Source organism: Hoplias malabaricus, chromosome 4 (assembly GCF_029633855.1).
Source record: "Hoplias malabaricus isolate fHopMal1 chromosome 4, fHopMal1.hap1, whole genome shotgun sequence".
NCBI classification, from domain to species: Eukaryota; Metazoa; Chordata; class Actinopteri; order Characiformes; family Erythrinidae; genus Hoplias; species Hoplias malabaricus.
This window is the reverse complement of record NC_089803.1, coordinates 4175001-4199084: the sequence shown is the minus strand read 5'-3', so window position 1 is coordinate 4199084 and position 24084 is coordinate 4175001. Positions and strand designations below refer to the sequence as shown.

Genomic DNA, 24084 nt, shown 5'->3' with positions numbered 1-24084 from the left:
TCTTTATAGTTATCTCTATGAGGTGTTCATTATATAAAAGTAGGTCTGTGGAATAGAATGATGTAGATTCTTGCAGAGGCCACAGTCCAATGGGAGACTGATAATGTTCTGGATGCTGTAGGAATCTCTTAGACCATCAGGAGACCACCATAAATATCCAGTGGACAGAAGTGGACACCTACCTGCAGATATGACGTGTTTAGCACTGAACACTCTACTGAGAAACTGAGGTGATCATCTCTTACAAGTTCAATAAACAGAGCATTAGATTTAGAGAGAGATCATTAACTTTTCAGTGGTTCAACAAACTGTGAAACTGAACTGTGTGTGTGATCATGTTGGAGACATTCCTCCACAGAGTGTGTTATTGTGTGTGGAGGTGTGTGTTAGTGAGGTGTGTGTCTCTCCTCCACAGAGTGTGTTATTGTGTGTGGAGGTGTGTGTTAGTGAGGTGTGTGTCTCTCCTCCACAGAGTGTGTTATTGTGTATGGAGGTGTGTGTTAGTGAGGTGTGTGTCTCTCTTCCACAGAGTGTGTTATTGTGTGTATCATCCTCCCCCTCAGCACCTGCAGTAGGGTGCAGCTGCAGCAGTGGAGTCTCTGACGGAGGGAGGTTTTTGTACGACTCTATTTCACTGTGTGAACACATATGTATAAGGATCACTACCGAGCCTGTGGTAACTCTGACAGTAATAATCTCCTGCATCTTCAGTCTGGACGTTACTGATGGTCAGAGTGAAGTCAGATCCAGATCCACTGCCACTGAAACGACCTGGAATACCCGACTGTAATTTTTTAACATATCTAATCATCAGTTTAGGAGCTTCTCCAAGTTTCTGCTGATACCAGGCCATTCCTTCATCCCCATCGTCCCAGCGTCTCACTGCAGGGCTGGTTTTACAGTTGATGGTGACAGTGTCTCCTGCAGAAACAGCTCTCATTTCAGGAGCTTGATCCACTGAGACCTGAACACTCGACCCTGAAAATATACATGGAGAAAAAGAGTTACTATGAATATATAATTATTCTTTTAAAAATCATGTAAAACACACTATATAAGTCACTGTAAAATACAAATTAATGTTGGTTCATTTTCTCTTATAAGATTTATTAAGCTTAACAAAATTTAAAAAATATATATTTAAGTCGTTCTTAAATTATACAAATCTGTGTGTTTAACTACAAATTGTGGATTTTAAATTAAATTATATATGACGCAAACATAAAAGTCTATTGTGTTTTTTACCTCTCGTCCAGAGCGCCAGTGTCCAGATGAAGATGGAGACCAAAGTCATGGTTGCTGTGGGTGAAGTTTGTGGGGCAGCAGCTCTCAGTCATGAAGTGTTAAACTCACAGGACTATAAACACTAGCAGAGCACTGAAGCATGGGCTCATGATGCAAAGTGGACCCTCTCTATGGAAATCATCTTTCTAACAACACTGAGGAAAGATCATCATATTTATTTGATATTGTTTGATCAAACATTTCTGCTCAGTGTGGAGTCTCATGTTTAAAATCCTAAACTCTAACTGTCTCTGCCTTTCATTTGAGGTTTTCTGCAGCTGCTACTGCGGCTCCATCTGTCTGGATCAGGGCTGGAGGACTTTTGGGTGGAGGAAACACAATGATAACAGTAAGAATCTTTTAAACTATTAATGAATGTTGAACAGTTTTCAACAGCAGCTCTAATTTTTACTGATTGAATTATTTATGAACACTTCTGATGAAAGTGAACATATAATCACCAACACAGAGAGTGGAGCATGTTTTTATTATTGTCATTAATTGGATCTGGTTTTAATATTAGTTGATATGATTGTATCTGTGATTGTAATTGGAATCTGAGATGAAAACATGTTTCTACATGTAGTTTTATACTTTTATATCAAGTGTTTGTCTGTTGTGGAAATACAAAAGAACAAAGTGTGTCCTGGGTTTAGATATTTTAATGTTTATAAAATAATCCTTGTTGAGAATCTGTAGCTTCTACAGTTTGGGAGTGTTTTCCATTATTAATAGCTGCAGAATCCATTAATATTGTGTTCTAGTTCAGAAATAGTGTGTGTAAAGGCTGAAGAGAGTGGTATGTTTAGAGCAGGAGGTTTTTGTACGACCAGTAAACGAGTTTGTATCACTGTGGTGGACTTTTGGTGGAGGAACAAAACTGGATGTTGGAAGTAAGTCCACTTTTACTCTTTATTCAAAAGGAATCTTTCATTAAAATGATTCTGGACAACAGTAGAGATGCACTTGATGATCTTCTGAATAAATGATAATCCAAATGTGAATGTATTTAATTAGAACTGCTCTGAAGTGTGGAGAGTGTGGAGCTTTAGGTTTCACCACCAGCTCCTGTTTCTGAACTGGATTTCTTTTCTTTAAAATACAAATATTTCCTAAAGGTTTCCTGTGAAGTGTTCAGTGATGACATTTCTTTTTAAAAAGATCAAATGTAAAGCTGGATTGTAGAGTCAGTGTTGGGTGATTAGAGCCGTTCTGTCTCCATCTGGACGCCACAATGTGGAGGTTATTATGAGCAGTGTTTTCTGTTCTAAAGCTTTGAAGACGTAGTACATGGAGACTGCAGCTTGATTTAGTTATTGATTATTTACTGTTTTGGAGGAAATCAAATCATGTTTTAAACTTTCGCATCATGGGATGTGTGTAATGTTACAATTATAATGAATTAAATGAAAGAAATAGTTTTAAAAGTATTCTGAATGAAATGTATCTATTAATGTAATTGTAAATATTAGTTCATATTTGAAGCGGTTCAGTTTAAGGTTATAATTAGAGCGTTATTTTAATGCTTCACTGAACTCAGTTCTGCTCTGTTAGAAAAACAGTTATATGCAAATGTTTGGGGACGCCTGGTGAAATCATAATGTTCTGTAGATGTTTGTAAGTGAAAACTCTGTAATATTTAATGAAACTGAAATCCTCCTCTGAATGTAATTGTAAATATGAGTTTAAATGTGAAAGTGGTTGAGTTGAAGGTTGTAATTAGAGTGTGATTTTTACTGCATCACTGAAGTCATTTGTGCTGTGTTAGAAATAAGGGAAATGAAACTGTGTGTGTGTGTGTGTGTGTGTGTGTGTGTGTGTGTCCTAGCTGTGACCCGCCCCACCCTCACAGTCCTGCCCTCCTCCAGTCTGGGGCAGAAGGAGACCACACTGGTGTGTTTGGCCAACAAGGGCTTCCCCTCAGACTGGAAGCTGAGCTGGAAGGTGGGTGGAAACCCTCTGACCTCAGGGTTTAGTCAGAGTCCTGGGCTTCTGCAGAAGGACACTGGCCTCTACAGCTGGAGCAGCACCCTGACCCTCCAGGAGGACGAGTGGATGAAGAAGACAGTGACCTGTGAGGCCACCAAAGGAGGCCAGACTACTGTCAGTGAAACACTGAAGAGAGATCAGTGCACTGGACAGTGAGGGTCCACACCTGTGTTGGAGCTGATAGAGCTCCTCTTCATCTTCAGTGTGTTCAAACATGTCTCTGATTAATGCTCGGATCTTCACATCAGCTTCTGGAGCAGCTCAGTACAGAGTTACACTCTCTATATATACACTCTTACACTGTTTGTTGATTATTGTTCCTGCTCTAACCCTATCCCTGGCCTATCTTTCTTTTAAAAATGTTATATTCATTTGTAAAAATAAAGCTTTGAAAGATCTGTAACTGTTCATTTTTTGGTTCTATTAGTAACTCTATTAGTGTTTAATAAAAGTTCAGATTTCCAAATGTTCTTTCATCATACAAAGTAAGAAATATGATCAATGGCCTACGACCAGAAAATGATATTGATATCAGTTAATTGATGTGAGTTAAAAGGTCTCCCTGTTTTGAAACTCTGTCTAGTGCAGACTTGGCCACTGTATGGCCCCCGGGCCACATCCAGGCCTTTGTCTGTTTCTCCTCCGGCTGCGTGAGGTCAGTGCTAATTATAAGTGTACTCAGGATAAGATGTAAAATATCCTATGCCAATCAATTAGAGATTCACACAGGACACACCCCTCTTCCTACCTGCATCCACAACATGTCTGTTGTTTAAATCCTACACCTAAATACTAAGGTTACTGTGGCCATTTATGATCCTATCAGCTGCCAGCTGTCCTTAACAACTACGTAGGCATCTCCCCCTAGAAATTAAACATAAATCAGTGAACATTATGCAAAAACTACAACCAAACTGCTTTTTTGTTTTAACAGGTTGCTCATTCCAGGTTACATAAGTCATACATTCTTGCATGTGTGAGTGTATGGCTTCACTGATAATGTGCCAGTGGACTGAGCAAGGAGAGATGTGAATCAGCTGTTAGCTCACAAAAAATGTCACCTCATGCTACAAAAACAAAGGTTGATACAGAATGTAGGGTTTTTAACAACACATGGAGTTCTAAGTATTTTACTAATGTCAAAGTCAAAGTCCTGTGAATAGTTTGTGGAGAACAGGTTGCTCTGTTTAAGGATTATGACTTGAATCCCCATTACAAGACTAAACATGCAGAGAAATACAAGAACTTCACTGATGAAGAGCACACGGACACCGGAAGCTTTCTAGCTAATCTGCAAAAGCAACAAGGACATTTAACCAAGCTTCACACCTCCAGAGAAGCAGCAAAACCAGCTTTGTGATATCCCACTCGCAAAAATCAGTAAGCCTTCCTCTGATGGGGAATTTGTTAAAGAGTGTTTGGTGAACTTTGCTCTGCTAATCTGCCCTGAGAAAAAAGAAGCATGCCTTTGAGAATGTGTCCCTCTCATGGTGAGCCGTAGCGAGAAAGAGTGAGGAAATGGCAGAAAATCTGGAGCCACAGCTGCAAAAGACAGCAGACAGTTTTGACTTTTTCTCTTTGGCTCTGGACGAGAGCTGATGTCCATGACACTGTGCAGTTGCTCATCTTTGTACGTGGAATCACAAAAGACTTTGATATTACAGAGGAGCTGGCAGCAATGGGACAGACTGGCAGGTGTTACAATCGATGATTGTCCAAAAATGACAGTGAAAAATGTCTGAATTTTGGAGCGGATGCAAGATAAAATGACTGAAATTAACCCAGAACTGGAATTGGTATTTTTGCATTGTATCATACATCAGGAGGTGTTGTGTAATTCAGTGCTATAAATGAACTATGTTACTGATATGTAACTAAAATAGTTCACTTCATCAGGACAAGAGCACTGAATCACAGACTGTTTGAAGCAGTTGTGGAGGAGCATGAGACTGAACATTGTGACATAGGCTACCACACAGCTGTCAGATGGCTTTTTAATAATAATAATGATAATAACAACAATAATAATAATACAATTTATATATAAAGTCAATATAAATAAAACAAAATGAAGACACAGGACGAAATATATCTAAGGACAAACAGGGCAGTACAAAAAGATACAAAACAAAAGAGACAAAATGTAAAACAAGGGTGCACAGAGGCTAACGAGCAGCATCAAGCCGCAGGGTTAAACTGAGTCCCAAGATTGACAGTCATTGCTGTAGATGTATTAATGGCTGGTAGCTGGAAGTGGACCAGTACCAGAGTCCACAAACACGAGGAGCACATCCTCCATCCCATGAGCCTTTTGAACATTTTGAAATGTGAGGGAAATAAGTATTGTGTGGTGGTAGTGGACATGTTGCAAAAGCAAACAGAAGCAAAGAGAGATTCCAGAAGTGAAGGACCATACCCAAAAAAAAAAAAATATATATATATATATATATATATATATATACAATTCACCACCATGTCAATTGTGAAGGCATCAACTGTAACAGCCTTTTCACCATTGATCTTGTACTAAGACACAACAAAATGCGGATGAAGCAACTGTACAGAGTACTCTCTGACCGCAACTCAGAAGGGGTCAAGGAGCAAAGATTCCAGTATGTACAGGTAGGTGTTCAATACTGCAGTCTACTCCACAGCACAAGTCTATCTTTCTGTACCACTTACATTCAGAAAGATTTTTTCATAGAGAATGTTTCAACTGGATTCCTCAGACCATCCACATGAATATATTTATATAGATGAAGCTGGGTTCAATCTCGCCAAAAGGAGGAGGAGAAGCAGGAACGTGATTGATCAACAAGCCATTGTTGCTATCCCTGGCCAGTGTGGTTATGTGCTGCCATCAGCAATCATGGGGTTCTCCACCATCATGCCACATTGGGGCCATACAACACTCAACATCTCTTGGCATTTTTGAGTGATCTTTCATATATTGTGTTAGGGCGTGAGCAGCAGGATCATGAACAGACAGGGCATACTGTCTATGTCATTGTGTGGTACAATGTGAGTTTTCACCATGCCGTCCAGGTCAGACAATGGTTCAATATCAACCAAGATTTCCTAAATGTTTGTCTTCCACCATACTCCCCTTTCCTCAACCCAACAGAGGAGTTCTTCTCTTCATGGCATTGGAAGGTTTATGACCCTACACCAGGGAACATCTCTTGCAAGCCATGAAAGTGTCCTGTAATGACATAGGGGTGGATGCATGCCAAGCATGGATTCGACATACTAGGAGTACCCACGCTGCCTGGCCAGGGAGAACGTGGCTTGTGATGTAGATGAAGTCCTGTGGCCGGTCCCAGCACATCGACATGATGCTGCATCATTTTTTACACAGTACATAGATACTCATTTTTGTTAAACAAGAGTTTTGTTTTGAAACTGCATTTTCCTTTGTGGATAATATTTCTACAGCTTCATGATCTGATCATTATGTTTTCCTTTTTTTCTGTGTTGTGTATGATGACTGTTCAGTGCTGTTTTTCATTTTGATTGACTCGAGGCTTGATTTGACAACATTGTTTGGTTTTAAGCACTGCTTGAATGGTTTTGAGGTAATAGCTTGTTTTGCTGGAAGAGTCAGAGGTTTGGTGAATTTAGTGTGTGGGTTTTGTGTTTATAGTTTGGAGAAATGGATGCATGGTTTCAGGAAATGTGTCTTGGCAATTGAGAAAAACTGTAATAAAGATTAGATTTTAAAAAGTTCAAATGTCAGAGATAAGATTTCATCATTCACACAATATTCCTTTTTAAAAACACTGAATATTTGGAGTGACAACCATTGTCAGAGCTATGGAAGAGCAAGCTTATTTTGATATGAATCAGTAGTGTGTTGTGGGTCTGAGTGAGATTTGGAGGAGAAATTAGATTAACCCTTTGGCTGAGACCTACATTGGTAATGCAGTCTGTGTAAACAGTATTTAAATGACTACAATTGTCACAAATTCTATTTAAAAAATGTAACTTGAGGGGTACAGATTGGGTGCAAACTTTACAAAAAAAATGTAGGTGAGTGTTTGTGCATGTTGTGTTTGTAAAATTTTGAAGTATTTGTGTCATGTGTCTGTGGAGTGTGCACTGATTGTGTTGTTTGTGAAGTGTGCAGTATGTGTTTGTGATTTGTTTGTGTTATGTGCATTGTTTGTGTAGTGTGCTGTGGTTTTGAAGTGATTGTGTTTTGTGTAGTGTGCAGTGTTTGTGTGGTGTATGTTTGTGCAGTTTGCAGTGATTGTAGAGTGTGCAATGTTTATGTGGTGTGTGTCTGTGTTATTTGCTGTGTTTGGATTATTATGTTTAGTATGTGATGAAGTCAAGTGGCATTGATTAACACCAAGATGGTGGACACATAATACACCCTAACATTGAATATTATTAAATAAGAACATACAGATATCGGAGTACTTACCTCTGGTCCTATAGGGGTAGACACGCTGCTGGGTGAGCCTTTCTCTGGTGGCTAGTAGTTTCCATGATTGTCCTGGGTAAGGTTGGAGGGGTAATCACCTGAAATAAACCTATAGGAAAGAGAAAGAGTAATTAACCCTCTGAAGTCAGAAGCCTTTCAGCAATGTCTGGGGTAATCTGACATGCCTTGACATTTTAACAAATTTCACCTACCTAAAAATGTCTGTTCCCAAAAACTTACACATGCTAATATTCAGCACAAACCCAGTAACAAAAATATGATAGAAATATGTATGTCAGTCTTCTGTTTTTTGTTCATTTCCACATGTTGTGTTGTGGTCATAATCCTCTAAAAAGTGCTGATGGATGTCACGCCCTCGTCTCGTCATGTCTGTTTTCCCGACCATGTGTTTAATCTCAGCACATGGCTTTGTTTTGTTGTTGTTCTAGTCCCGCCTTTGTTCCGCCTCCTCATTTGTCTCATTTGTTACCCTGCCCCCTCGTTATCTATCTCAGGTGCGTCTCGTCTGTGTTTTGTATTTAAGTCCCCTTCCTTCACTTCCTTTTGTTGGTCATTCGTTCTTTGTGTCATGTCTAAGTCGGTGATGTTATCAAGTCTGTCTGTCTTTGTTTTGTTATATTCTTTGTAAATAAAGTACTGTGTTTTAGCGAGTGCGTCCACCTCAGTCATTCCACCTCATGAGCCTGACAATGGACTAGCATGCTATTATCATATGAATATGAATGGGTGGGGGGCTGTGTCTATGCCTATAGCAACAACCAGAGGGGCCAGTCAGATTAATTTGGCTCTCTGAGCCAGCAAACTAACAGCACAGCAGTGAGTGTAGAACACTTGTGTGACGTGGTCCAAAACATTGTAAAAGCACAAGAGGAAAGGGAGAAGATTTCCAGAGACAGACAGTGAAGCAGGAACAGAGGTATTGCTCACTGCAACACATATTTGGGCTTCTGCAATCAGAAATGCAGTGCAACCAAAGCGAGTTTTCAGCAGGGTAAAATGAAGCACTGGAAGTGTAAGCAGACAAGGGCATTTGAGAAACCTCTCCTTCATCTCTCTGAATAAATAGAATGATCTGTGTTAGTGAGACCTTTGCTAATTGTGATCAGTGCTGAGAGGAAGGCTCTGTTAACAGCATCTTATGGTAACGGTTCTCTTGCTTATCAAGATAAGTTAAGTTTCACATCTTCTGTGAACAAAAGCAACTGTGGAGAACTCCACCTTGACTCTTCTAGTGTATGTCAGGCTGTAGCTGAAATATCATGCCATCTGGAGCCATAGATTTTTTGGAAGTTGTTAGCCTGTTTTACAGTTTGTTTGTTTGTTTTTTTCCATTTCCTTCAATGGAGGCACTGCTTTCAACAAGCATGGCAATCCTGTTCAAGCTGTGTCCAAGTTTTACAGTCACACTTGGTGATTCATATTTGTCTGTGTCTTTGTGGTAACCAGCTGTGTGCTTAACTGCACTGACTATGTACTTGAAATTTTAAGGAAGATTGAGACCTTTAACACATGTAAGATGTGTAAACTCTTGTGTGAATATAAGACGTCATCTAAGCTCCCTGAGCTTTTGAATGTATTCATGCATTTTATGTGTGATCCATACTTATTATACAGATACATTCCAAACTCAATAATACACTGGTCATTCCTGACAACAAGTGACACTTTATCTTGATTTGTGGCATTTTTAAGTTTCCAAACATCAGTTACACCTGATGAGGGAGGTGTTGTGAAAGAGCACAGAGCCAGGACTGTTTTTTTCCAGGTTTAGGTTTGGTTCCTCCTAGCTTGAATTTTCATAATTGAACATCTCTCGCAATGTTTTCTTTGAAAACAATCCCTGGCAGTATATACAAGAAATGAAATCTTCACCTTCTGAGAGTGGTTTTGGTAACTTGCGAAGAATAAGTTTTCCTTGCTTCCCTGAGAAGAATAAGTTTCCCTGCTTTCAACACATCAGAATTGTGCTCAAAATTACTTTTGTTATGCACATACTTTAATTGTTTTTGCCTTTCTCTGGAAGACTTAGTGCCTTTGCTACTTCTATTTCATTGGAATGTTTACACTCCAGGTGTCTTGCAAGTTTTGAAAAAGCTAAGCCACATAGCAAGCAATGCTGTTTTTTGTCATACATTCTCCCACCATTACTCTTTTTGCTTATAGCATGAATACCCACCAAGTGAGTAGTTCTTTCTTGGTCAACAAATGACATAGTGTCAGGAGGAAGTGAATCATGGATGAGAGAGAGCTGAGTGCTCCTTACTAGAGCTGTGATATATGGCCTACATATCTCAATTTGGATCACCTCTGTAAAGTGCTGGTTAACCTGTACATGCAATGTCTTAACACCTGTTCACAAATCAGTGGTGTGACTGACAAAGCACTCTACAAGGAGAATAGTCTGGAGCTTAGCTTGGAGTTACAAATTAAACAGCAGACATAGCAACTGATGTGCTTTCATCGCTGGCATCAGATGCTGATAGAGCAGAATTGCCAGATTCTTTAGGGAGAGTTTGGTATCTTTCACCACTTGGCCAAGAACCACATACTACTGCAGAAAAAGAAAATTGACTGAAACACAGAAGGACCAGTTGTAAGTTGTGTATTTTGTATTTTGGCATGACGTGTAGGAAGAAGGAGTTTTTGATTCACATCAGATCTTTACAAGAGCCAGTACAAAACCACACATGGACAGATAGCCTGACACAGGCAGAATACTGACAGTCAGGCCAGCTTAATGCACGGAAGGTATCAGACTGTCTACTTATGGGTGGAGTGTCTGTGGCTGAGACTAATCATTACTCACAAACAGAGCTAAAATGAAAAACTAGGCTTAAATTGAATGCTTTAAGGAGCTGAAAGAGACTCTTTGAGAAGACCGGTTGTGTACAGTTCAGATGTCTCCACTTCTTGTATTTTGTAATGTGATAGCTTACACAGGGATGGGTTCGAACCAAGGAACCCTGAGTGAGCTACTAGTGGAGTAGTTGGTTAATGGACTCAAGTGCAGAATAAGCAGTAAAGGGGCTTCCCAAATTAAAGAAGAAAAGACAGCTAAATAGGCGAAGATGCTAGACAAAAAGATTTGAGAAAAGAAGAGAAACAATAAGCTTAGAAATTATATATATATATATATATATATATATATATATATATATAATAATAATAATTATTATTATTATTATTATTATACTTTTAGATAATAACAATTTTAATAATTTATCATGAATCTGGATACCATTCATGCTAGAATGTGGGCTTTTCAGGATTTTCAGAAAATTCAATGACAGGCTCTATACACAATATTTCTTCAAATCAAAGAACATTTTGTGTTGACGCGAACCTCAGGAACGGGGATCAATGCATATGAACCCCTTCGTATGAGTCTTATCAGTGGCTAGGCTATATGGCTGGTGTGACTAATATGATCTACTCTAAATTACAGTTAACTGGTGACTAAAGTGTAAGTTTACCAAGGGACTAATTAGACATCAGCTCTGAAAATGGTATCTGAGGCTTACTTTTGACGTATCACCAACCGATGCACACAGCAAATCAGTCTGTTGACAAGAGGATCCAGGCCCTGGCTCGGTTCTGTCCTCCACGTGGAAGCAGCTGAAGATACGCTTGCTAAGGAGGGTTTATCTCCAGGATGAGTAGCCACCTTCGGCGTCCTCGGAACGGGTGACATATTTGGGATTCCCTGAGGAAATGACGTAGCTGTTCTTGTTGGGAATTCCCCGAAGAGGGGGTTCGAACGAGGCCTCGTTTTGGTCAAGTTCAGAGGTGGCGTCTGAAAGTCAGTGAAATTACTATATTAACTATTTACTAATCTGAGAGATGATTCTTTAATCTGGCCAAAAATAAGTTTCACCTGCTTTGATCATTCATTCATTCATTATCTGTAACCACTTATCCAATTCAGGGTCCCAGTGGGTCCAGAGCCTACATGGAATCATTGGGCGCAAGGCAGGAATACACCCTGGAGGGGGCGCCAGTCCTTCACAGGGCAACACAGACACATTTACACCTACGGACACTTTTGAGTCGCCTATCCACCTTCAACATGTGTTTTTGGACTGTGGGAGGAAACAGGAGCACCCGGAGGAAACCCACGCGGACATGGGGAAAACACACCAACTCCTCACAGACAGTCACCCGGAGTGGAAATCGAACCCACAACCTCCAGGCCCCTGGAGCTGTGTGACTGCGACACTACCTGCTGCGCCACCATGCCGCCCCTGCTTTGATCAGCCATAAGTAAAAACGCTCTGACTGGGCAATAAAAGAAACCAAACAAACAAACAATAATAAGTTGAGGCTGGTGCTGACAGTTATTTCTAAAGGTTTAAATATCTGACAGTGACTCAATGCTAAATCTGATCAGAGCGTCCTCTGTCCAGTTAACAGATAGCTGAACCTCACATCCAGGAGGAACACTGCAGATTCTATCCTGGTTGTGGAAACATGGACCAGCCCTTCACCCTCGCCAGGATCCAGGAGGGTACATGGGAGTTTGTCTTGTCTCTAAACCTGTGTTAGACTGTTCCTGAAGAAGGACACACTGCTAGTGCTACAGTGATCAGAGCGTCCACTGTCCAGTTTTAAGACGGGTCCTTGTTCTCAGCGTCTTTCCTCAGAGCTCTTTTCTTTTCTTTCTCTGAGGGAGTTTGGATCTGCCAGCGTAGGAGCGTAGTTCTGGATCTTTCTTTTCCTCTGTTGACCCAATATAGTGACTCTGTTAAGCGACTCAGCAAAGCGACTCTGTTTTCTCTGTTTGACTCACCGACAATCTGGCTGTACAACTGTTTTCTAGTTAGCACCGTTATGCCCACTTGACAGGTAGCCGTTCACTGATTGGCTGCTGGGTTTGGGAAGTACACATGACTGTCTCAAGTTCCACAGGGATCAAATTTTAACTCTGCTTCTGTGAATAAAACATTGTGTATATTTGAGCGTTAATTCCTTACTTGAGTTAATACATTGAGTATATTGATTTAGGTACACAAACTATTCTTGTTATTAGAGATTAATTAACATTCTCTTGAACTGAGAATGGACTTGGTCTTATTGTTTGCTGAAATTCATATGAATTCAAGTAGACACGGTTAGTATACATTTACCTGAGAATAGCATAGAATATAACATGATTAAACAATAATAATAGAGAACTGGATTAAGAAATGCATAAGTGTCCATGGTAACTCTTTTTGGGACATAGATAAAATGATGAGAGAGAGAGAGAGAGAGAGAGAGAGAGAGAGAGAGAGAGATGGAACAAAGGTGATACTTTTGGTGACAAATGATCTCCCAAATGTCCACTTGGAGGCACTGTTGGTCCATGCTGTTTCTTCTGCATGGACCAACATCTTCTGGATTGAACTATGATTTTTAGAGAAAATTGGTGAGGGTGTTGACTCATTCTCCGGGGCCATCTGCCGGTTTATCTTAGATTAAGTCTAATCATTAGCTTGACAAATGTTTTTGGGAGAGTTCTGGGTTTCATCAGGTGATGATTTTAGGGTCCGTTCTCAGGATTTCCTGACTGATTTATCTGCTGGTGGTCTGGTGGTCATAAACTTTGGAACAGACCACTCAGTGTAGGGACGAACCTTTTTGTGAACATCCCGGGGTCAAACTGGAAAGGTTTCATGACCTCCAGAGACTGTGTGTGCATAGTGTGGGTGTATGGGGGTAATACAAAGGGGTCATCACAGCTCAAGCTGAGAAGCATAGAATTCCTTTTGACCATAAAATGGAAAGCCAGAGGCCGAATCTTAAATTTCTTAATCAACTGATCTGGATAATCCATAATCTTGAAGATGATCAGCATACGTTGTCCTTTCTCCACTACACCAGCTTGTAATTCAGATGCCTCCTTAAACAGAGTTTACAAGTGACTAAACACAGCTCCTCTCTAAAGATACTGTAAGGGTTCAGACAGGGGCGTAGTTGCCCACTAGGCCAACCCCAGCCAGCAGAGAGAGACATGGAGCCAACACACCTTAATTAAGAGAAATCAGAAGCACCTGTTTCTCTCCTATTTAAGGGAAGCCAACACGCACCTCAGTGCTCAGTCTTGGGTTTTTCTTTTTAAGAGTGCCACACAAACCTGGACGGTAATTTTGGTAAAGTCCCTAGAGTGTTCTCCTGGGTCTCTTTCCTATGAAATCTTCTTGAGCCTTTTGATCTTTGTTAATCTATAAATAATAATAATAATAATAATAATAATAATTTATAAACACAATTAAGCAGAAATAATCAAAATACTATTACCACGCTAAACTAGTCATGGAGCTCTGCAGTGGTTGAACACAATGTACAAATTTAATGTTAATGTGACCCTTAGATGCATCAGTGTGTATAAAATGAGCTGGTGAGCTATATTCTAATTTTATTTGTAATATATTTGATATAAAATGTTATTAAAACATTTATTTAATATTTAAAACTATCAGAAAAAGTGTCACTGTGGTGGTACCCTCAAGGTACATCTCCAGGACTTTTTTTTATGTTGTTTTATTTTGCGCAGGTTTATAATGAAAGATTACAGATATCCCCATCTTCTTCTGGAGAAGATAATGTAATGAACCTTTAGGGAACACAACTGGACTTTAACACCACTGCTGTACCTTTAAAGTTACCTTTAGTGGCTCTCTTCTCCATCAGGGAGCACACCTGCCCTGATGGAACGACGCCGGCTGGATATGTCATGGATGGATGGGAGAGGTGGCGCATGGTATGTCTGGCGCCTCTTTCCATTGAGGACATTGAAGATGTATACCTATTTGGATTTATGATCGTGGGCTTTCTGCTGACTGGATTAGGTGGTGCCCTGGAAGACCAATGCAAAAATGGTACTTTGAATCAGAGGGACTATTAGCTCAAAATTCAGCTCAGGTCTCTGATTCTAACAAGCTGAACTTTATTTTTTTATTTATTTATTTATTTTATTTTGACTGCCCTTGCTATCAGCGGCCTTGAGCTTCTGATAATCAATGATAATAATAATAAGCAACGGTCGTCATGGAGGTCTGCTGCACCTCCCCTGTCTGAGCTGTGGGCTCAAGGACACGTGTCTGCTACTACATTTTTGGACACACACCCCCCCACCCCCTTTTCCCCCTTGAACACGCCTCCTACTGCTTTTGTCTACGTCACTGAAACTATTTGTGTGTATTGCTTTGTGTGCTAAAGGTGTTGTTTTTTTCAAGATCACACATTGTGCTTCTTTAAGGCATAGTCAATGACCTTCTTTTTTTACCACCACTTCCCTGTTGTAATCCAGCTGTTTCTTCTAACTGTAAGATGGAGCTGGGCACCCGCTGAGGTCGCATCTGTTGCACACACCTAACTCCTGTTTGGGTGAGTGGACAGACGGAAATGTAATTTCACTGCAAGTTGTTCTTGTATAACTTTGTATGTGAAAATAAATGCAATTCAATAATGTAGCTCTACTGTATCTTATTTAGTTATTATTCGCAAACCAAATGTTTTAACATTTCATTTTTTATATTGAACTTTTACTTATTAAAAATATTTTTTTGAAAAATGACCTGCATTTCTAAAGGAATTTGATGGGACTATTTGATCCTTATCAACTGTTCATTCATTCATTGTCTGTAACAGCTTATCATGTTCAGGTTGGTGGTGGTTCCAGAGCCTACCAGGAATCATTGAGGGCAAGGCAGGAACACACCCTGGAGGGAGCACTAGTCCTTCACATGGAGACAAAACATTTGTTTTTGGACTGCGGGAGGAAACCAGAGCACCCGGAGGAAACCCACGTGAACACAGGGAGAACACACTAAACTCCTCACAGACAGTCACCCGGAGCGGGACTTGAAACCACAATCTCCAGGTCCCTGGATCTGTGTGACTGCAACACTACCTGCTGCACCACTGTGCCCTCAACTGTTGCAGTTAGGAATACATTTACTGTGGTCCACAAAGACATGGAGGCCCCTCGCCCAACACACACACACACACACACACACACACCTCCGCTACTAGTGAACTTTACAACAGCACAAATAAAAGCACAGTACAAGAAGGACCTAACCCGGGTGGTGAGAACAACATGGAGGATCACAGGAAGTCCGCTCTCAGACCTGCACACTGTGTATGTTGGCCATGTCGAGAAAAAAGCCAGCAGCATTACCAAATATCCCACCCACAGAACATAGACTGTTTGTCCCTCTGCCTTCAGGATGGAGATACAGGACAATAAGAACTCGGACTAGCAGGCTGAGGATCAGCTTTTTCCCCAGAGCTGTGACATCACGCCCTTGGTTCACACCCCCACCCAAACCCTTAAGGACCTATGTATATTTGCACTTTTCTTTAGCATGTGTTTTTACACTCCATTGCATTTTTGCTCCCCAATTACAAATTCATAATGCTGCTAACACTGATCTGAATGTCTTATATCTGTGTTGTGTTTTGGATTAATTTCTGTTGAGAAGCACATTACACCATTTGCCTGTACCATGTACAATGGCAAATAAAGCTTCTATTCTCTTCTGCTCCGTGCCTTGGATAAGTGTGAGTGTAATCACTTTAGCATTAGCAGTGGGTCCTTTTTCAGGAACACACTAACACAGGTTTAGAGACAAGACAAACTCCCATGCACCCTCCTGGAAACTGGCGAGGGTGAAGAGCTGGTCCCGTCTTCCAAAACCAGCATAGAACCTGCAGTGTTCCTCCTGGAAGTGATCAGCTATCAACCAGACTCTCTTCTCCAGTATCCCTGCATAGATATTTCTGAGGAGGTTGAGGAGTGTGATCCCACTGTGTTAGTGAGGTGTGTGTCTCTCCTCCACAGAGTGTGTTATTGTGTGTGGAGGTGTGTGTTAGTGAGGTGTGTGTCTCTCCTCCACAGAGTGTGTTATTGTGTGTGTGGAGGTGTGTGTTAGTGAGGTGTGTGTCTCTCCTCCACAGAGTGTGTTATTGTGTGTGGAGGTGTGTGTTAGTGAGGTGTGTGTCTCTCCTCCACAGAGTGTGTTATTGTGTGTGTGGAGGTGTGTGTTAGTGAGGTGTGTGTCTCTCCTCCACAGAGTGTGTTATTGTGTGTGGAGGTGTGTGTTAGTGAGGTGTGTGTCTCTCCTCCACAGAGTGTGTTATTGTGTGTATCATCCTCCCCCTCAGCACCTGCAGTAGGGTGCAGCTGCAGCAGTGCAGTCTCTGACTGAGGGAGGTTTTTGTACGACTCTATTTCACTGTGTGAACACATAGCTACCACTGATCTCATGAAAACTCTGACAGTAATAATCTCCTGCATCTTCAGTCTGGACGTTACTGATGGTCAGAGTGAAGTCAGATCCAGATCCACTGCCACTGAAACGATCTGAAATACCTGACTGTCTAGTGTTAGCATAGTAGATCAGGAGTTTAGGAGCTTCTCCAGGTTTCTGCTGATACCAGTGTAATTCTTCTTTTCCATTACTCCAGCGATACACTGCAGGGCTGGTTCTACAGTTGATGGTGACTGATTGTCCTGTAGAAACAGTTTTAACTGAAGGAGTCTGAGTCACAGTCACCTGACCACTGGATCCTGAAGGAAAGAGTAAATATAAATAGTATAAATGAGTTAATGTGAATAAATACACTTAGAAAACTGTAAATAAAATGTTTGTTTTTTTTAATTGTTAAATTATTCTTGTCAAATTATTCAAAATGTGCTCAGGTGTTATAATTAATGAATGTTTTATATTATTTTTATTATTATTACTATTTATGTTGCTTGTATTTATTTAACTTTATATGTACATGTGTTCACTGTAACTGCAAATCATAAAATTTAAATACATTTACGTGTTTTATATCAGAAACAAATATCCATAAAGAAAATCAGTGATGTTACCTCTCGTCCAGAGCGCCAGTGTCCAGATGAAGATGGAGACCAAAGTCATGGTTGCTGTGGGTGAAGTTTGTGGGGCAGCAGCTCTCAGTCATGAAGTGTTAAACTCACAGGACTATAAACACTAGCAGAGCACTGAAGCATGGGCTCATGATGCAAAGTGGACCCTCTCTATGGAAATCATCTTTCTAACAACACTGAGGAAAGATCATCATATTTATTTTGGTGAAGGAAACTATGATAACAATAAGAATATTTGGTAAAACTTGTTTTAAGGTCTGCTTCTTAACAGTCTATTAGCAAGCAGTTTATTAATGATTAATAAGCAGTTAATAGTCACAATTAGCATATTATATGAAAGAGAATTTACAAACATTATAAAGGTATTTATACAGTGTGTTGAATAATTTTAACTCAACAGACATCCAGAGTAATTACTTTATTACAGTTATAGTTTTTAAGCTGCAAGGAATATTCACTGTTATTGTAGATATCAAGGGGCACTGTGTGTTTACAGTTTCTTTTACCTTCATGGTGTAACATTTCACTGGATATTGGACTGAAAGTCTTTATTTAGCAATTGTAAAACTAAAGTAGAATGTACATATTCTCTATTATAAGCATTTAATGTTGTGGAAGTAGTTCATTATGAGTAACATATATTAATACAATGTTTATTAAGGAACTTGCAAGACCATAACTACAGGGTTACTAATTCACCCTTTATAACTACAGACTTACCCTTAGGAAGTGCTTATTAAGGCTAGAATTCATAACAAAAATGCAGTAATGCAGTTCCATCCTGACCTGCTCTTTGTAGATCCTGATGATGAGTTCATTTACCAGCAATGACTACCACATTAGACCAGTCTGGATTTAAATATTTTAACCTGTTTATATTGTAGGATCAGCATGTCATATCCAGGCAGTTGAGGTCTGCTTTGAACTGAATATTACAGCATAAATGGACATTACTATAATAATATAATATATAAACAGTTAATAACCTATTTAAGCAATCTTAAAATACATTAAATAAATACATAGCATTTTACAAATGTGTGAGTGCTTACAACAGATGTGTTACTCTTGGTTTTGGTTATTTCTTTGTCATTAGTGAGTTACCTGCTTGTTAAATGTTAATTAACTGCTAAGAAGCCAACCTTAGAAATAGTGTTAACAAATCTTTAGCCCGTAAGAACCCGTGGTGACAAATGTGTCACAAACACTTGATGAGGTCTGAAAAATTCTCTACACAGCTTTATCCTTCACTTTAAATCATGACGTCCCTAAGTGACATTTACTGAACATCCTGAATGCAGTCAGGTGACAGTGTGTGAATTTGTGTTTGTTTGACCTCATTTATAGAATGACGGTGTGACTGGTGAATACATAGAAATGTTTATTTTAAAAACATACTTGTGTTTATAAAAGGTGTGTTCCAAACCTTTTAACATTTGAACTGCTTTAGTCACCTGTCCTGTGTTACTGTTAGGACTCGCGGAGTCGGACTGACGGAGGCGGACGCACACGCTAATAACACAGATCTTTATTTACAAGAAAATAATAAAACAAACACAAATGGACTTGAGGGCAAACACGTAGCGAGGAAACAACATGACTAGGGATAGAAACGAGAAGCAACATGCCTAAGAATTCGAACAGAACAAAACAAGATGACTAGGAATTCAAACAAAACGGCATGAGTTGTAACAGGAACGAAACAAAATGAATGACCAATACAAGCAAGTAACACCAGGGAACTTAAATACACGAACAGACGAGACACACCTGAAACAGATAACGAGGATGACGGACAAGGAGGCGGAATAAAGGCGGAGACAAGGACAATACCATACAGAGCCATGTGCTGAGAGAGCACATGGCGGGGAAAACAGACCAGACAGGACGAGGGCGTGACAGTTACATACTGTACGACCCGCTTGGACCACTTTTCAAGGACAAAATGTGCAAATACAAGTTTAGAAAATGGTTGTTTGATGTGAAATTTTATTACAAATTACAGCAAGAAATTTTAAAAAAATGTTCTATGTTGTTTCTTTGGCCTGTTTTATATTTCTCACAATTTGACTTTATAGTGAACTGGGTCTGGGCTGTTATGAGTTAAACTATAATGCATGTCTAATAACCCAACACTGACTCTACAATCCAGCTTTACATTTAATACAAAAGCCTGCTCTAAACACAGCTCACTTCACTCTTTACACAAACTATTTCTGAACTAGAACACAATATAAATGGATTCTGCAGCTGTTAATAATGGAAAACACTCCCACACTGTAGAAGCTACAGATTCTTAGAGCAGTTCTGTCTCCATCTGGACAGTGATCCTTCCCTTCCCAATGCACTTAACAAATTCTACACATGGTTTGAGGTGCAGAACGACACAATGCTGAGGAAGACCACCACTCCTCCCAATGAAGAGTTAATGTGAGGAAAACTCTATGTAAAATGAACCCAGGAAAAGCTGCTGGAGCAGACTACATTCATGGCTGAGTGTTCAGAGGATGTGCAGACCAGCTAACATATCTTCACTGACATCTTCAACACCTCCCAGAGCAGCGCCATCATCCCTATGTGCTTCAAGCCAACCACCATCATCCTCGTGTCAAAGATATCTCCTGTGTCCTGCCTCAGTGAATACTGTCCCAATGCACTCACTCCCATCATCATGAAGTGTTCCAGATGATTGTCATGAGACAATCCTCTAGCATCTAGCGTTGTTGCACATGTTGCCCTCGTGCACTTTAGCCCTGTGTGAGATGTTGTGTGTTTGTCGGTCCTGGAGGAAAGTTGTGTTGTTTCACTGTGTACTGTAAACTGTATGTCACTGGAATGATAATAACATTCACTTGACTTGACTCATATAGTTTATGGTTTTACTGCCAATAGGTAAAAATGTGAATAAAACATCTGTAATTATAGGAAAAATAAAAATATAAGTTATTTAATACTGTTGCTGTTAGCAGTGTTTTAAGAAATTGTTTACTTCTCTGGTTTTATAAAACGGTGAAACACACACATGAAGTAGACATTTATGTTCACAGTTGATTTTTTGATGTCAAGCCACTTTAAATTTGATAGAACAACAACATCAGTAAAATGAAATATAGGGCAGCAATAGAAAAACTGTGTAAACACTTATTTCCCCTTAAAACACTATTGGTACTCGAGTATTTAAATAAGGTTTAGGTTAAAGCCTTTTCACAACTTGATGACTTCTTTGAAGAACATTAACGATGGTTACATGTGGCATGGTGTGGAAATATCATAATCTGACTTATCAGGCATTGAGAGCTCAGGGTGTGTACAAACTGTCTACATTTTTACCTGAAAACATATAGAAATATGCAAATAGATTTAAAGTTAAATAAGTCTGAGAACCCTCAAGTCGGACAAGTTGACTAAATGAAGCTGAACATCTGGTGAAAGTGCTGCTCTATTCTGGGAGAAAGAGGACGACTCAGGACTGTTCATGTAAATCTGAGTTTCACCTCACTGCTCTCTCTCTCTCTCTCTCTCTCTCTCTCTCTCTCTCTCTCTCTCTCTCTCTCTCTCTCTCTCTCTCTCTTTACTGGTGTGTGTAAAATGCTGTGTACAGTTCAGTTGTTTGGAGCTTGGTTTCAGTTCCTTAGTGCTGATGAGAACTGTCACAGTGTCATAGTCCTAGTGTTTCATTTGTTAATTCATTGTTCAGCAGGTGGTGATCAAGTCTTTTGTGGGTGACACCACTGTGTTACAGCAATGTTACAGAATATGAAAAGTGTTAATTATTCAAAATTAAATGTAACAGTGTTTTGGGTGAATCTTAGAGAATACACTATGGCAGATGCCAGCAGATCTAATGTCTGTCCAAGACTGGTTCAGAGCAGGTGGAGATAATCAGACCCTGAGTGGTGTCTTCTGCTATTGAAGCAGTGTGTAATTTAAGAAAGCTCAGTTGAAGAAAAACAGAAACAGAATCTTAGAAAATGGTGGTGCTGCTCTCACACATTGTGAAGGTGATTGAAACAGATGATGTTTAAGCTCCATGATGAATTTATCAGTTTACACTGATGTCTTTTTGTCTCAGTGAAAAAGACTAAACAACCAGTAAAAATGCCTCCTGCTGGTCTTACACTAACACTGGACTCTGCCTAAGACTGCACCAAGAGAAACACTAGAGTAACACTAAATATACATTTCAATTTACAGGACACTCACAGTAACTGTGCGTTTATAATAACAATAAAATAACACTTACATAACACTTTTATTAACTCTAAGTAAAAGGACATGTCTGGGGAGGACAGAATGTAGTGGGGGAGCTGAGCAGGACAGGGGCCTGATCACAGAAGGGCTGTGTGATTATGTGTTAGATTGATATTGTCCACATTGCACCAGCTACATTTCAGTGGGAGGTTCATCACTACTCTGCCTTTCAGCTAAGATCAAGTTTAGTATCAGTTATCTAGGTTTAATGTCTGATACCTTCTCTATATTATCATTATGAAATAAATATATTTTTAGAGCAAAGGACAGAAGAGGGGCTTGATAAATCCACTCTTTTCATCTACACGTTATTACAGAACCTCCAGGAACTCTGCACTTCTTTCTCTTGGGGGCAGCCATGCTGTAATGGTTAGAGAAGTGGGCTTGGGACAGGAGTGTCCTTGGTTTGATTCCCACAAACATCAGGAGAACTGGGGACAGGGGGCTTGAAGGAACATTACTGTGTCCTCCCTCTAAATCACAGCTAATTTGCCCTGTACCTGGGACAGTCTTCTCCAGTTAATGGATGCAGCATGTGACGACGTAGTTGTGGATTCATATAGAGGCTGGATTCAACACGCCACAGGATCCTTTGTCCATTTCTAATCAATGGAGAACACTACCTGAGATGTAGAGGTCATCCTGTGGCCTGACCCAGCCCAGAGACATGATGCTGAGGCAGAGGGAATAACTGACACTGCACACTGTAAATACAAATAAATATAGTCCAATGTGTGAGCTTCTTTAGCATTGTTTGTGGTTCTAGTAAATTGCTAATAGATGTTTAGCCCCAAAATAGAACCTTTACTTGTTGGAGAATGAGTTTAGCTGTAGATTCAGTGCTGAGTGTTGTCCTTGAGTTTGACTGAGTCAAGATGAACATATTTACACAGATGATGAAGATAATGAACCCCACAAGGATGGCTTTAAAAAAGGATGGGCAGGTTTTGGAATAATAATAATGATAATAATAATAATAATAATAATAATAATAATAATAATAATAATACGAAGAAGAAGAAGAAGAAGAAAATAATAAAATAATAATAAAACACTTCCTCTAATATGCTACACAAGTTCTGTGTAGTTTAAACCGGTCTAATTTTAGAAGAACTGACTTGATCCACATAATAGACTTAAGCAAGACACTACAGTTCAGGGACATAGTCTTTCCTTTTTATACTTAACTTCTAAAGTTCTACTGGAAACAAATGTAGTGATTTTACTGTGTGAATAAAGTAAAATACTATTTAAACAAATTGTGTACAGTGTGTAATTAATGTATGGAGACTGTATGTTGAATGCGTATAGTGTGTATAAAGTGTGTATACACTGTGTTTAGACTGGTTGTAAAGTGTGTAATGTGCTGAGTGTGTTAATCTGCTCCTAGTGAGATACTCCATCTCCTGATGTAAATCCCTGTTCCACAGTGAGGAAAACTCCCCAAAGAGAGAACACTCTTCACTACTGTAGTGTTCTGGAGCTGATGAGTTCAGTTGAGTGCAGCTTTAGCAGCTGTTCTCAGATCAGTGAGTGTTTCTGACTCAGAACAGTTCCTCTACAGCTGAAGGAGGTTTTTGTACGACGCTCTAACACTGTGTAAATGGAGAGCTGCTACTCTGCTGACAGTAATAATCTCCTGCATCTTCAGACTTTACTCCAGTGATTTTTAGAGTAAAGTCTGTACCAGATCCACTCCCACTGAAACGATCTGAGACTACAGACTGACGGTTAGTGGAGTAATAGATGATGAGTTTAGGAGCTTCTCCAGGTTTCTGTTTATACCAGTGGAGATAGCTGCCTACACTCTCACTGGATCTGCAGCTGATAGTAACACTGTCTCCTGGAGAAACAGACTGAGATCCTGGAGACTGAGTCATTATTATATCTCCAAAGGAACCTAATAGAGAGAGAGAAATAAATATTAATATTAAATTGTATACACACTAAAATAAAGCAATTCAATCTATTGTAATTTTAAAATGAAATAATTCAAGAAAGGATTTCAATGTTGATCTTCAAAACTGAAATACAACCCCACATTTCTACCTCTCGTCCAGAGAACCAGTGTCCAGATGAAGATGGAGACCAAAGTCATTGTTGCTGTGGGTGAAGTTTGTGGGGCAGCAGCTCTCAGTCATGAAGTGTTAAACTCACAGGACTATAAACACTAGCAGAGCACTGAAGCATGGGCTCATGATGCAAAGTGGACCCTCTCTATGGAAATGAAGAA

The 24084-nt window shown here is 39.7% G+C and overlaps 1 pseudogene and 1 gene segment (V, D, J or C); both read right to left on the bottom strand.

Annotated features, from left to right (window-relative positions):
* The window catches only part of LOC136693905 (Ig kappa chain V-III region MOPC 63-like), a 344864-nt gene that overhangs the window by 275252 nt on the left and 45528 nt on the right, over positions 1 to 24084 (bottom strand). The window contains 1 exon segment of the V gene segment in view: positions 23457 to 23751. Within this exon segment, the coding sequence occupies positions 23457 to 23751 (295 nt within the window).
* On the bottom strand, positions 16841 to 17808 carry LOC136693906 (immunoglobulin kappa variable 4-1-like; annotated as a pseudogene).